The sequence below is a fragment of the Branchiostoma lanceolatum genome, chromosome 11, assembly GCF_035083965.1.
Source record: "Branchiostoma lanceolatum isolate klBraLanc5 chromosome 11, klBraLanc5.hap2, whole genome shotgun sequence".
NCBI lineage: Eukaryota > Metazoa > Chordata > Leptocardii > Amphioxiformes > Branchiostomatidae > Branchiostoma > Branchiostoma lanceolatum.
The window spans coordinates 10,087,060-10,101,348 of NC_089732.1; the positions used below are offsets into that span (position 1 = coordinate 10,087,060).

Consider the following 14,289-nt stretch of genomic DNA (forward strand, 5'->3'; position numbering starts at 1 on the left):
AGTTGTGCAGTCGCAGATGCAAATTACAAGTGGGCTGAATCTGGATAACATTCACAAGGTCACCCCTCCTCCCACAATCCCCTGCACCACCAGCCCCAGATTAATAGGGAGGTGTGCATTTCGGAGGGAAAATAAATTTTTAGCTGGTTCAAAACGTGCGCTTGTCGCGACTCACAAGTGAGAACGTCTTTTGTAGGTTTGGTATATGTTGTTTGTTACGGTGAAGGACGGGATTTTTTCGCCTGGAATTGTTGCTATATTCTACAGCAGCGGTACAAGATCTTTATTTTTGTTTCAGTTCTCTGGGCTTTATCAATAATAACACTAAATGCTTTCTGGAGGTCAAAAGTGGACTCACACTTCAACCTTGATTCAGAAAAGTGGACGTTGTTTACATCCTTGCAAACTCAAGTCTTTTTTATCAGTAAAATTGAATTTTCAGATACCACAATTCTAAGATACCACTAACTTCTTTTTTATAGTTGCCATGTTTGTAGATGTGGTTGCTACCTCTTGCATTGGGTTGACGGCCATTATCTGTGGTTGGTCTATGTAACATTTTCTTTAACTTTGAAACTCATCTTAAAGCTCTGTAAGACTATAGCATTCTTTTTCAAGCTCTGCAATTAAACAAAATGAGCCAAGCAAATTTCAGACAGTAAAGGTGCCATACATGATGTTTGGAAATGGTTATAATGTGTACTGGTCTATAGTAACTCAGTTTTTAATGGATAGTGATGGTTATAGAGCTGAAGAGCAATTTTTTAGGTCTAGAGTATTCTGTTGTCTTTTGAATCTCCTTCTTGCTCTCTTATGTCTGTGTTTGGACTTTTTACACTAAAGTTTTGTTGTCTTTTGAATCATACTTTTACATCTTACATAATATTCCGATTATAAAGTCAAGGATGCACACATCCGGGTTTGGTCGCTTGCGGCAGCTCAGCGATTGCCGTCTAATGAAGATGGGTCTTAGAGATCAAGGCAGAACAGGTACAAAAAGGTTTAAAAAAAGATGAAATCTGAACTGTATTTTGGCCAAGTCATGTAGCTGCATCTTTGTACCCACACATGCATCAGGCAGACATTGCCACCACTGGTTAATTAGTAAAGATGTGGCTCTATTCTAGAGCACATCATTAAGGGCATGTCTGTTCAACAATTGAGAGACCAATCCTTATTCAGAAATGACAACAAGTGATGGACATCTGAATGAAGGACGTTCCTTCGTATGTTCCTTTGTTGTAAATATAACTACTTGGTTTTTGTCAACAAGTCATTGACATCTGAATATAGGATGTTCCTTCCTTTGTTCTAAATATAACTATTGGCTCTTATGTAAGCTCTGTCAACCATTCATCCATTCTCATTGTGGTTTTACACAACCTACTGTAAATCCATTACTATTGCTGTTGGAAATTTCAGCAGTTTGGGGGGAAAGGGAGTAGCACTTCATTTAATTCTAACGGTGGGAAGAAACACCAATGTACGAAATGTTAGTCATCAAATATCTGTAATGATGAAATTTTAGCAGTCGACTGGTGAAGAATTATAAAGCAATAATTACAGTATTTGGTATTTTTGCGTAAAAGATTTGGAACTTCTGGTTAATGCAGATTATTTGTTATATTTTGTAACTTTTATTTCTTATCCTTTCATGTGGCAAGCTTGTTTAGAAGCTGAGGGCAAGGATGGGTGTGTGTGATACCATGTATTATTTCTTTTTCTTGTTTGTAGGAAGCTAGGACTCCCCTGAATACGAGTGGTATGTTCCCGTCCTCAAATACAGACCTGATTGTGTGGGATCATCTGATTCTGATGTGGGGGTGGCTGGCCATGGGGCGACGTCTGTGAGGCTGGAGGCTAACGGGAGAAAACGACACGACAGTGAGTATGCAATGGTTTGGGGACAGTCTGGATACAGGTTTGAGAAAATACAATCAGAATATCTTCCAGCCTGGCTCAATGTATGTGTGCAAGGTGTACCCTCCTATCTCTAAGCCTGACTACCATGCCAAAATTGTTTTTAGGATTTTATCATCTTTCTACTGACTTCTACTTTGAATTTAACCTTTAGCACATTGAGTCGCCGTTTGGCACCCCATTCTCCATTGGTTACAGAGTTAGGCAGCAGGGAGAAGGTTAAAAAATAAATCAATGCAAATTTGGGTCAAGGGTGATAATGTATCAAGGGGAATGTTGAAATATACTTGATAGCCAAGTTTAAAGAAGGGTGTGCTAACAAAAATACTCATCCTCAACCTAGTGAAAAAACTAAACCAAACAACCCAACACCTGCCTCACTTCAATCCACAGTGAGGAGCCAGACAAAAGACAGTGGTTTCAGGTGTTAATTTCGTCTTGGGTGATATAGGCTGGCTACCACAGACAAGTTGTGCGTCCCTATCATACCGCACATGTCTAAATTCAATCTAGCTCCCAAGCAAGTAATGAAACCATAGAAATATTACATTTAGTCAAATTGGAAGTCTAATATTTAGTTTTGAGCGAAAAGAACTTTGAATCAATTTTCGGTATGGAAAAAGATCTTGCATAACATTGTACTGCTGCCTTTACATAATAGTCATGCACATTTTCTGGGAGGCCAGTATTTGGGACCTAAATTCGAAAACATTGGAAGGTTCTTAATTGGTAAAAATAATGTTCATACCTTTAATGACCAAAATAGTTTGTGTCTGCAATTTGAAACGTTGCTGTATTTTACGTCAATCATCACTAAGTACTGCGCAGTAGCTCTTTTGTCAGACGTTGGCAATTCAAGAAATGCTTTCAAGGGTGCGAAGAAGTGGGAGGAAAAAGTGTGTCACGTGTAAAGCGTGCCCCTTAGAAAGGCGAGCCACCCACACACCCATTATCCGTACCACGGCCTGTTCATCCAAAAAATAGTGGGAAAATTTTAAATTAATTCAACAGGCAACTGGTCTATTAGCTGTCTGGAGGTTTTGCCTACCTCGCAGGACAGAAATATGTTTGAAGATGAAACATTTTTTATTTTCACGCAAACATCAAGTAGAGGTTAAAATCTGATGTTAACGTTCAACGTTCTGATGTTGATGTTAACGTATGAACGTTCAACAGGTGTTTCAGTGTCATTTTTCTTTATCTTTTATTCAAAATTGAGATGATACTTTAAGATGTCAAGTTACAAGATATTATGTCAGAATGATGATACAGTATAGTAATGTTTAGAACCGGTACAGTTAAGGATTGATATTGGCATAAAGAGGACTTAACCTCTGTTAACATTAATCCGCCGTGTTACATTAATCCGCCACTTTGAAAAACAGTGTGTTTGAGAGATCTCTAGTGCAACACCCCCTAGGTATGATGCACAGTTTAGATATACAGGAGTGTATTATACTGGGGGACGTTGGGATGGAGATCTGTTTGGACTTATCTTTTCAGGGTGGCAGAGTTGTGTACCCTGGTGGAATTATGTTATTAATGTAGATGTTATTAGGTGGATTGTTATTTGCATGTACAATTTTTTAGTTGTTTAGGTTTTTTTTGCTGTCTCAAAACCCACATGTTGCAGGAGGGTATTTCGAGCGTCGATAGTTGGGCACAACTCTTTCCCACAAAAAAAGAAAAGGATTTTATAGAAATGAGATCTTACCCCAGGAAAGAAACCGGGAGGCATTGGTCCGCCAGGCATAACGCCATCGTTGGGGGGCATGGGTCCTAAGGGGCTGGGAGCGGTGGCTGCACTCTGCTGGGTGAAACAACACATTTGGTAAGTCAAAGTTGGAGAACTTCTAAATACTTTTCTAACACAAAAAATGACACATACTTAAAGAAAACATCATCATCATCATAGAAAACATAGACAAGCTTTAATGACTTAGTTTGACTACATGTTTGACTACATTTTTTCAAATGCAAAATATGTTGGAAAAACGATGACTTGTTTGGGTAATTCAGAAGGAATCATGTAGGTTATTTATGGTAAAAACAAAGCTTGAGTTATCCAACATTTGTGTTGGTTTTTTCAACCTTCTCTCTGCTGCCTAACACCGTAACCAATAGAGAGTTAGGCGCCAAACAGCTACTTCAGTGTGCTAAAGGTTAATGTTTCTTTTTTGACAAAAATTTACGGAAAAAAAACAGCGGAAAGAAACAAGAACTTAGAGGAAGCTCTCCAGGGATCAAAGGCAAGAGAGCTATGGCTGACTGTGCTGGTGTCTCAAACCAGATGTCCTGGGTTCAAACCCAGCCTTGCCCCCCTCCCTCACTGGAAGCTTCTCTCCATCTCTCTAAATTTGTCTGACATTATCACCTATCACGCATCTTGAAATCCGCAAGGAAAACATCTGACAAATTTAGAGTTGAATTAATTTCTGACACATTGCGTGACTTGATTTCACTGGAAAGGGCAAATATGTATAAATTGAGCAAGTTTCTGTAAAAAATAAGAACGACTTGCAATATTGCAAGAAGTAAATCCCCAAACCTTGTAGGAACATCTTGCTGTGTTTCGTGAGCCAAGTCTACAAGATTCCTTCTGTACAATTACCATGCTTGATCATACATGACAGACACTTCTGTAAAAACCACAATGATGTATGCTGCACCTGACTGTGGTGCTTAGAGCCGCGTCCTTCCAGTATGTAGATAACACTACATTACAAAAGAACCTGGACATGTGCTACATGCACAATTTGTTCCCCTAACAGTATTAGTATGTCCACAAATTGGATAATGTGGTCCTTGCGGGTACATAATAACAGAGAAGAGCATTTGTGTTTAAGAAAGTGAGGCCGTTGTCACCTAAGGGTGGGCGGGCTGTGATTCGAACTGTCATACAGTTAAATTTACAACAGATCGGGGACTAGTGTGTCAGAATGACGATCCATCAAGGTGCAAGTGGTTGATTCCGATATTCCAACAACTGATCCCGACTTGTTGTAACCCGAAAGTATGGATTTTTCATTCCCCGTCACCCCTTCTTCAACCTTGCGGAACAAATCGCCTGCGAGGTTTGACTGGACCTCCCCACATCGTACCGGACAGGATCTAAAATATTCATAAGCAGTGACCACACGTCGTGACCTCGTCGGCCACAGGGTCATAAATAACGCATCACTTCCTGCGACCTTTGACCCTCGATGACACTTTCCCTATGGTTCCACTTCCTTGGTTATCTAGGCTGTGATAAGTTCAATTGTATAAAATCAACATTTTCAAAATAAAATTCATTATTATCTAGAAGTGTTTGTTCTCTCTTGAGAACATAGCTGAAGCATAATTTCCCATTGACTGTGTAAATGGTGTTCTAATGATTATAATTAGTTTATAATTGGTGATTGTAACCAATGTGGTTGATAAAATTAGATATCTTAAGGGACAATGGACAGTAAAAGGAGTTGTTGCCACTCTTTCAATCAATGTTAAGTGAATTAGTAAAAATCTGCCATCTTCATTGGTACATCATTTACTGTAAATTACTTAATTATGTCTTCATGTATTGTGATCTTACTGTGATCTTACTTCATTAAAATCGGAATAAAATATCAATGAAATAGAATACCAAAGGACTGGCTCTCATTCTTACATCAACACAAGAATGCAACAATGCACAACAACTTCGAGTTTAGACAAAGGACATTGTTACAAGATCTCATCACAGTGTTTCTTTGTGGGTTGACACACAGAACTAGGTTGATTAAACAACAAGGTCTTAACATGACACATCTAGGCTGGCAATGTATCATCCTTAACTATCCTAGTCCTTGAATCAATGGTAATAGGTAAGGCCACAACCCAAACCTACTACATCTTTAATTTGTGCAACTTACTTCAGCCTTGTTTCTGCTCTTCAGATTATTTCATCAGATCGTTTTACAATCATTTCTCGGAAATACTTTGATTGACACACAATCTCATAAATAATGCAGATCTCTTGCTCATCAATGATGCAAGTTTAGGTCAAATATTTACAACCTATATTCTTATATAGGATTTCTTTTCAATATTCAATGTCTATGTATCTCCTTCTAGCATTTTCATTTTTTCTATGTCTGATTGTAAAATTTTCCCAGATCTATTTCATTATGTTGGAACAATGGAAAAATAGGGAAATGTATTTGTCATAAAATGTTCTCTTGAAATTTAATTACATTTGTCCTTGCTGTATCATATAACAATACACATAACTTGGATGTGAAACTTTCTATTTCAAAATCCACTAAAAAACTGTAAAATAGAGATATTCCTTTGCAACCTCATAAAATATTCTCTTGATCAAGTTGATATTCAATTAATATTCTATCCTTGCTCTATCATACAACAATACACATAACTTGGCTGTGAAACTTTCCATTTCGAAATCCACATGTGAGGGTACTAAAATGAAGGCTATGAAGGCAACAAAAACACAAAGTGCATCTAGGACCTGTTGTGTAGAAAGACATTATCATGGTACTGTAGCAGAAATGGCTGGCTGCCAAGGTATTTGCTCAAAGACAGGCATCCCACATCTTGGGGCATAAATCTTCCCTCCAGACAAAATCCTGGTCTCACCTGGGAGACGGCCTGCATACTAATGAGGCGGTGCCGGAGACAGAGCCCCCCTGGGACAAATGGGCTGGCTTTGGTTTTCTCAAGGAGGCCTACACTTTTCATTAAACACTTCATAAACATGGACAATCTTATAATATTATATAGCAATGATAATTTAACTTCTCAAAATTTCAAGATGTTCCAATAAGAAACAAGAAGAAAATGTGGCCATGAAGACAATTCTAATCATCCAAATAAAGGTGTTGACTTGGCTTGACTTAATCCATTATTATTTGATAAGAAAAATGTACAGTATTATATAGCAATGATGATGAGACAATCAAAATTTCAAGATGTTCCAATAAAAAAAAGCAGCTGTAGTCATGAAGACTATTCTAATCATTCCTGTTATTATTTGATAAGGAAAATCTTAGCATGATATCTACAGTACTAAACAGCAATGATAATGAGACTTCTCAAAATTTTAATATGCTCCAATAAAAAATAAGCAGGCATGGTCATAAAGACTATCCTTATCATTCCTGTTATCATTTTTAAATCCAATTATGCAGAAATCATTATCAACATCATAAATTTTCAGTAGAAGGATAGAAAAATACAGATTCTCCCAATTTGTTAATGGAACATCTCTCAAGTGAGAATGACAGAGCATGTCAAATTTTGATTGACAGTTCTACCAAACAACTTTTGTGGACAGAGGCACAGTCAGGGTCAATTCAACATGTTGGGGGCTAACTTCTACTATTTCTGGCTGTAACTATCAAATAAATTACAAAAAAAAGTAATTAATTAATAAAGACAATGGATCAACTGTATTTATAGTGAATTGCATCCCTATTTATGACTAACTGGTCTACCTATAGGATCACATTATGACTAACTGATCAAATTAGATGCCCTTGTGGACACAAAGGCATATTGGTGTATTCAAGAATGAAATTTGGAGCAAAGGAAATATTTTTATCATTAACCATAGCTTATACTTATGTTAGGATCAACAAAATTTTGACACAGAAAGATAATCTTTTGCTAAACATGTGTTCAATCAATATCAAACAACAATATTTTAAATCAAAACCAGTGACTGTTTCATGTGATAGCAGTTTTTGTTCTCTTCAAAACAGTGTACATAATACAGTCTGAATCTTAGAGAAGAGACTCCCTAGCTAGCTTTGAAGACTTGGATCAAAAAGAACTCCAGGATTTGGAAGATCTACTTATGGCATTACAGTTGTAGCCAACAAAATCACCTCACTAGTACCTGCTAACATCACCATTATTGAACAAAGTTGTGTGTAACATCTTGCTGCCCTTCCAACAGCTACAATGAAAAAAGAACTTCATTCATTATGAATGAAAACAAACATTACAACAGGAGCAAGTCAGGATAGACACCGATCACCGCTTTTATCTTTTAAGGGCGCTGTACACTTTATTAACGGTAGGACTATTACGAGAACAGTCGTTCAGATGGTAGGATTAGCGAAGCACGCACAGGTCAGCCTTCACCGTTGGACCGCCGGCGGTGATTTACCGTCCACCCCTTGTGTACCATTATCGTTATGACATCCCCGGGATGACATTACCATAAACGCCACATTATACAAATCATGATGGAGGATCATTTTTTACCTGTACAGTCCACTCATACTGAATCATTGCTCCAGTAAAGCTGCTGCATTTTACACCACACACGAAGAAAGAATTAGTCTACAAATGCAAATCAGAGTAGGCCGAACCATGGGATACGTTAGTGATTCGCCTTGCCTTGTAAACTTCAAACTACACTGTAACCTTTACCTTTTTTTGATAGAACTTGTCTATAGAAGTACCGAATTATACATTTTCATAATTTGACATCCATAATGGCTGTTGTAGTATGAACAGAGCTGTACAAACAAGAAATGTGTGAAAAACAAAGGTTGTCAATTTCGGCATCCCAGACTCATGAATTCAATTTACACTTTGTGGAAGCCAAGCCACTGAAGGTTCTGTAACTTTCAACTTCAAGGCAAACACGGAATCGATAAATGATTGAATAGTAAAATCTGTGTATGACGCAGCGACGTTTATGTGCATTTCAGCCAACGTCCGAAAGCTAATGGCTCAATGGTGACTCAAGGAATCATCATCATCACCCAGGTAGTCACTACCCATTCCAAGAAATACCCTGGACATCCAAAGTGCCCATACACTATAGAGATTCATACATTTATCACTGATACTTCTACATGTGGTGTGAACAAAATAAAACAATAAAACTGAAAATGCCTTCCTTGAGATTTGAAGGCCTATGCAAAAATGTAGAAATGCTCAAAACAATTCCTATCACGTTAGAAACTCAAAACTATATTCCAACTTTGTTGTCACAATTGTTGAAGACAAGACCTCAATTTTAGCGAAGTTTTCATAATATCAACTATTATCCTCCTGTTTGGTGCTTTGGATAAAACATCTCAAATAACCTTTGACCTTTATAATGCAGGAAATTATTCTCTAAAATATTATTATGCATTAAATGGCCAATTAGTATATAGTAAAACAAATTTCTCTTTCAAAACAATAAATTTACTTAAACATATTTGTGTTGATATTGCCTACATCAGGTTCTACTAACACAGTAACAGTAGATTGCATCATCCGCTACTTTATCTAGGATAACGAGTGAAAACCACCCACATAAAATTCTGTCATGTCTGGCCTTCAATAAATAATACAGTAAAAACTTTGCACACACAAAAAAAGCATACAAATTGTTAGGGATATGTTGCTAGTCTGAAATATATGGCCCTGGAAGCAAAGAGAAGCATTGCTGCAGGGAGAGATGCATACTCAACGACAGTAGATATACCAACTTTCACTCTGCATTACTGAATAATCCAGGACGAGTATGGTGCGTGGCACAAATTGAAATCCTAAGCTACTGTAGTTGGTCGGGCTCCATGGGATTTGTCACTTTTACTATGGCATGAATTTTCAATACTTTATGTGCATGTAATTAATGACCCATATGGCACGCGGTGGATCCAGGCACCATAAATTCCCCTCCAAAACCGTTCTTATTTTTCAGGGACCGCGGCGAGACGCGAAGCGACGGAACTGGACTGCGGGGAGGAAATGTTGTGGAAGCTTGACAAATGCTGCTGTGAATGGAAGAGTTTGTTACACGTGTTCTCATTTCCCTTGCAGGGCCCCATATGCACTAGGGTCATGAATTTCTACCACAGCCCAATGCTTGGCGGAGACCTGTCTCCCCCCAAGGACACCTTTCTCACCAAGAATCCCAACCTTTCCCATCAAATCACATTAAATCACACCCAAACACCTGAACAGACCACGTAGAAATAGGAACAATGTGAACTGAGCTGGTGTTAAAAACTTCTCAAGAAAGTAATTTCCAGTCAAGGGGAACCGAATAAATTTCATTTTGCACAACACTGAGTGGGATTGTAGGAGGGGGTGGAAGCAGTGGGCAGAACAGCCATTTAAATCCCTCAGGGCAATTGGAAAGCATCCAGTGGGAATAACAAGGCCCCCAACCAGCAAACTTGTAACGCTTTGTGGGCCAGTGCAGCAGAAATCAGTGCCTGTTCTGTCCATGAGAAGGACTCCCGTTCTGAGTGGCTCACTCTCGAGAATTGAAGACGTCACGATCAAGTCTTAGTCTCTAAGCAGACGTGTGTAAAGCAGACTAAGCATTTAATGCTTTTCACAAGGAAATCACAATTTTGAAGTGTTCTGACTAAAAAAAAAATTTCTAGGGAAATGCTACTTGAAATATACTCATCTCAGGAACTAGATTTTAAGTACAGACTTTTTTTATTGCAAAGTTCCAATTCTTTTTTACAACTTACACACTGTAGACTATGCTGGAGTATATATATATATATATATATATATGAGCAATGTAATCAAATTGATGATTTGTGTGATTGTCCCCATTCTGAGAAAAGGCCAGCCCCCTCCCTCTCTGTACCCCTTTGTGCCCAGTACTGTAAATTCATTTCTTTTCACGGGGATTTAATTTAGTGAGAAAGGAGTATATAAGGTTTTTAAGGTGTTTTTGAAACAATTCTGTATACTGTTGTGATACATTAGAAATGCATGTCTGTAGTATCGTGAATTCGCATAGGAGAAGTCACCGTAAAAATGAAACCACCACAAACATGTCAAGATTTACAGTATGTGGAGATCGCCGAGCTGTCCTACAATATGGCAGAAGCTTGGACAGCTGGAGGCAGCAGTCCAACACTTTTCAACCATTCTTCTGGAAAAACCACCTATACTCCACTGATTCAAGGGAATAAAGTACGATAAGTCTAACAGTATTTGCAGAGGTTTTATATTTGCAGTTTGCATTTTATGTGTTCTGTCCAGTGTTTCCTTTGTATGACTACTCTACTACATCATTTTAACTGATCGGAGTAAAAGACTGCGAAATCAAGTTCCCGCTAACAAAATCAATTTGCAGTACGAAAAAAAGCCAAATATTCAAATCCCACAACAGCTTCTGCATCGCATCCATGGCGACGGCGACAAAGCAAACTCCAGCCCACCTGTCTAACCTAAGCGCACACGGCGAATCAAATATGGAGCCAACTGTGGACTGTCGGCTAAGCAAATATTGTCTGTTGAAAAGGGGACAGTTGGAGCAAGCCCCAGACAGGCGACTGGGCCAGATTTGCGTGACCTTCGTCCCTCCTATTGACTCGGCATTATCCAGCCAAACATGTGACCTTGTCCAAACTTCCACTTGGCAGATGGCCCACAACCCTGTGAAGGGGCGGAGCCGACCTTTGAACCCCAGCTGACGAGGAGAGGAAAATCAAAGGCACAAAAGAATGACAATAATCATCTCCGGCTGTAACCTACAATAACCTGTCCACACTGTACTCTGGTCACATGTATCTTTACGTTTGCCCAACAATGTCTCCATGTTTAGGGTGCATTTCTAGTACAGCTCCAGTCTAATCTTTAGACAAAGCAATCTCATTCCACACAAAGCCTTGCGGTTTCAGACTGAATAATGCAAACAGACATGTGTCAGTGCAGGTGGTCAACATAAAAAAAATCTACCATGCTTTTCTGAAGAAGGTACGAAACCATCTAAGTCACACAGTTGTTATGAAATGTAAGGATTTGTGTGATAGTTTGGAACATTATATTGCAGTAAAACTGAGCATTTTGAAATTGTAAAATATCTATCCCAGACTTATAGGGATACAGGTTTTATATTCTCACAAATGATCAGTATTGGCTGTTTACATCTACATCGCAGAGGTGTGTCCAGTTGTCTTTAGCTCTGCACCAGCGTGATACCAATTCATTCAGACAGAAAGAGAAACAAGGCAGGTCAGGGTCAAGGGTAACATGTGTTTCAAACTGTTTTCACTTGTCTCATCATCACCTTTCTTTCTCCTCTACACATTCCTGCTAGTGTTTTTCATGCCTACACATTCCAGGGCCCGAAATACTGGGTGCATGTGCACCTTTGTGCACCCAGAATTGGAGCTGTGCACCTTATTTTTGACTGTGGGTGCACCGGTACACCTAGATATTTTTGTAGGCTATAGGGTAGAAGTACTAATTGTACACTAGTATGCAGAATATTCATGAAATTCATGTATCAGAAAGGTTTGTAAATAAGTTTTGCTGACATTTTATTTTATCTCATGATGTGCACCCAAAATTATTTCCGTGGACCTAAATCTTTACTTAAGGTTAGGTGCACTTATTCCAAAAAATGGACTTAGAGTCCTGCTACACATGCACAGCATTGCCGATAATCTGTGCAACATTAGGCCGACACAACACCTATTTTAGAAATCTATTTACAAAGACCTAATTGCTTTTCACGTATTTTCGAGGCATCACACCTTTTGGAAACTATGTCTGAAACTGTTCTAATGAAAACATAAATAGGTCAAAACTGATAAAACTGATTCCGCAGCGATGATGTGGCAAGGCTCTTCCTGCGCAAACGTCAAATCCTGCCGAGATCAAGCGAAAAGCGGGAAAAGAAAGAAGATTTCATGTAGGTCACAGCACGACGACGTGTTGCGGCCAGACATAGAGAGAAGACCGCCGCCAACTGAGCGTTCCCCCCTCAGGGCCTATTACAAATCACATGTCACAAAATGTCACCGACCATTCCACAACACATAACTTCTCTACCTAAAGAACAGGCCGCCTCTAAACACCACTGTAAAGACCCTGACGCAACTACATCTTACATACACTTTATTCTTTTCAAGTTGAGTTAGCAAATCTAGACAATCCAGACCAATTGTGGTTAATGATTTGAAATAAAGTGACAAGCTTTTCTGGCTCCACTTATTTTGCAAATATGTTCAGCATTGTGCGAAGATCTTTTCTGTCAAGTAAGCCATTGACACAACGGCACAAAAGCAGGTAGCCCCACGAAAAGAGCATCGAACTTGCTACGTTTTACTGTCTTTTGTTGGGAGAAGATTTGCCTGACATTTGGAGGGGAAAATCACAATGCTGTTCACATCCGTTGCAGCCCCAAGACAAATCTTTTAATTACTCGTCCCGACGCATCACGAATTCCAGTCCTAATTGTTCACTCCGACCTCTGGCATTTGGGGAAAAACCATGCTTTGTTTCCAAGCAGCTAATTCTTGCTATTGTTGATGAACAAAGTGGTGATGATCCCAAAATAGAGCTAGGGTACACAATAGACCGATAGTCAAAAACGTCAACTAAATACTGTGTAAATATCACTTTTTCCTTTCCAAACCAGCACAGCAATAAAGCAATGAGACATGTCGTTGTTTGTTCAAACATCGTTGCATGGGGGTGTGTACATTTTAGACAGCTAAACAAGGAGCCTTCGAATGGTAGTAAACCGCACAAACATACCCCCGGGGCAACATACACCATACGGGACAACAGTCTACAACCAGACGAAAACACACAGACCTGCACATATGAATATGGTGTACATTAAAAAGATTATTTTTCTCAAGAAATTCCTGCTAGTGGGCGTGATGCTGGAAGGATGTGTAGGTGTTTCTGCCCTTGCACCAGAGTACCTCTACAACACTACTGCACATCAAGCTATAATTGCTATCCAGTAGTCCACTAAAAATATGACTACAGGTACGATAGTGCATTGGCAAACATTATTAATTGTTGGATGTTGAAAAAGTAGGGGCTAAAATTCTTCTTGAGTCAATTTTGTCGTACCCTAACAGCATATGAGATGAGCCCTTAAGATTCTTTTCTTTCAAAAGTTTTACAAATTTTCATATACACCTGGTGCTAGTTTAAACTAATAGGTCCTTGTTCAAATTATTGATAACAATCCAAATACAATCGCCTCTGCATATGAGCAATCAAATAAACGTTATATTTTTTTGGAAATTACACTGCACAGGTATGTTGCAGGTCGTTGTTACAATCGTTCGTCTTCCCTGTTTGTTGTCACTGTGGAGTAAACAGTAGTTAAGCCAGTGACAGTCTATCAACCCATCAGTTATAAAGAGCATCACAACAGTGAGCTCACGCTCAAAGGCGTTTAGCTCCGGCGGGCACCAAAGAGGCTTCCGACAAAACACTTCCCCGGATTCGTTTCAGGCGATATCCACCCGGGAACCGGCGGACTAATCCTACTGGCAAACACCCATCCGACGGATCAATACCGCCGCCACTGCCAGAAAAAGGGCAGTTAGAAAAAAATCACTCATGATGCAACCCGGGAAGGGAGAGAGAGAGAGAGCAGGGACCCCA

At 39.1% G+C, this 14,289-nt stretch overlaps 1 protein-coding gene across 15 annotated transcripts in view; it reads right to left on the reverse strand.

Annotated features, from left to right (window-relative positions):
* LOC136445234 (single-stranded DNA-binding protein 3-like) overlaps nucleotides 1-14,289 on the reverse strand; it is a 78,653-nt gene that overhangs the window by 44,058 nt on the left and 20,306 nt on the right. For 11 of the 15 annotated variants that reach the window (XM_066443123.1, XM_066443119.1, XM_066443115.1 and 8 more), the window contains exons 5-6: nucleotides 3,635-3,727; nucleotides 1,789-1,860 (exon numbers count right to left, since the gene is read on the reverse strand). In XM_066443123.1, coding sequence (XP_066299220.1) covers nucleotides 1,789-1,860; nucleotides 3,635-3,727 — 165 coding nt within the window. The remainder of the gene's footprint in view (nucleotides 1-1,788; nucleotides 1,861-3,634; nucleotides 3,728-14,289) is intronic. The other 4 variants (XM_066443126.1, XM_066443124.1, XM_066443122.1 and 1 more) reach the window with 1 other exon arrangement.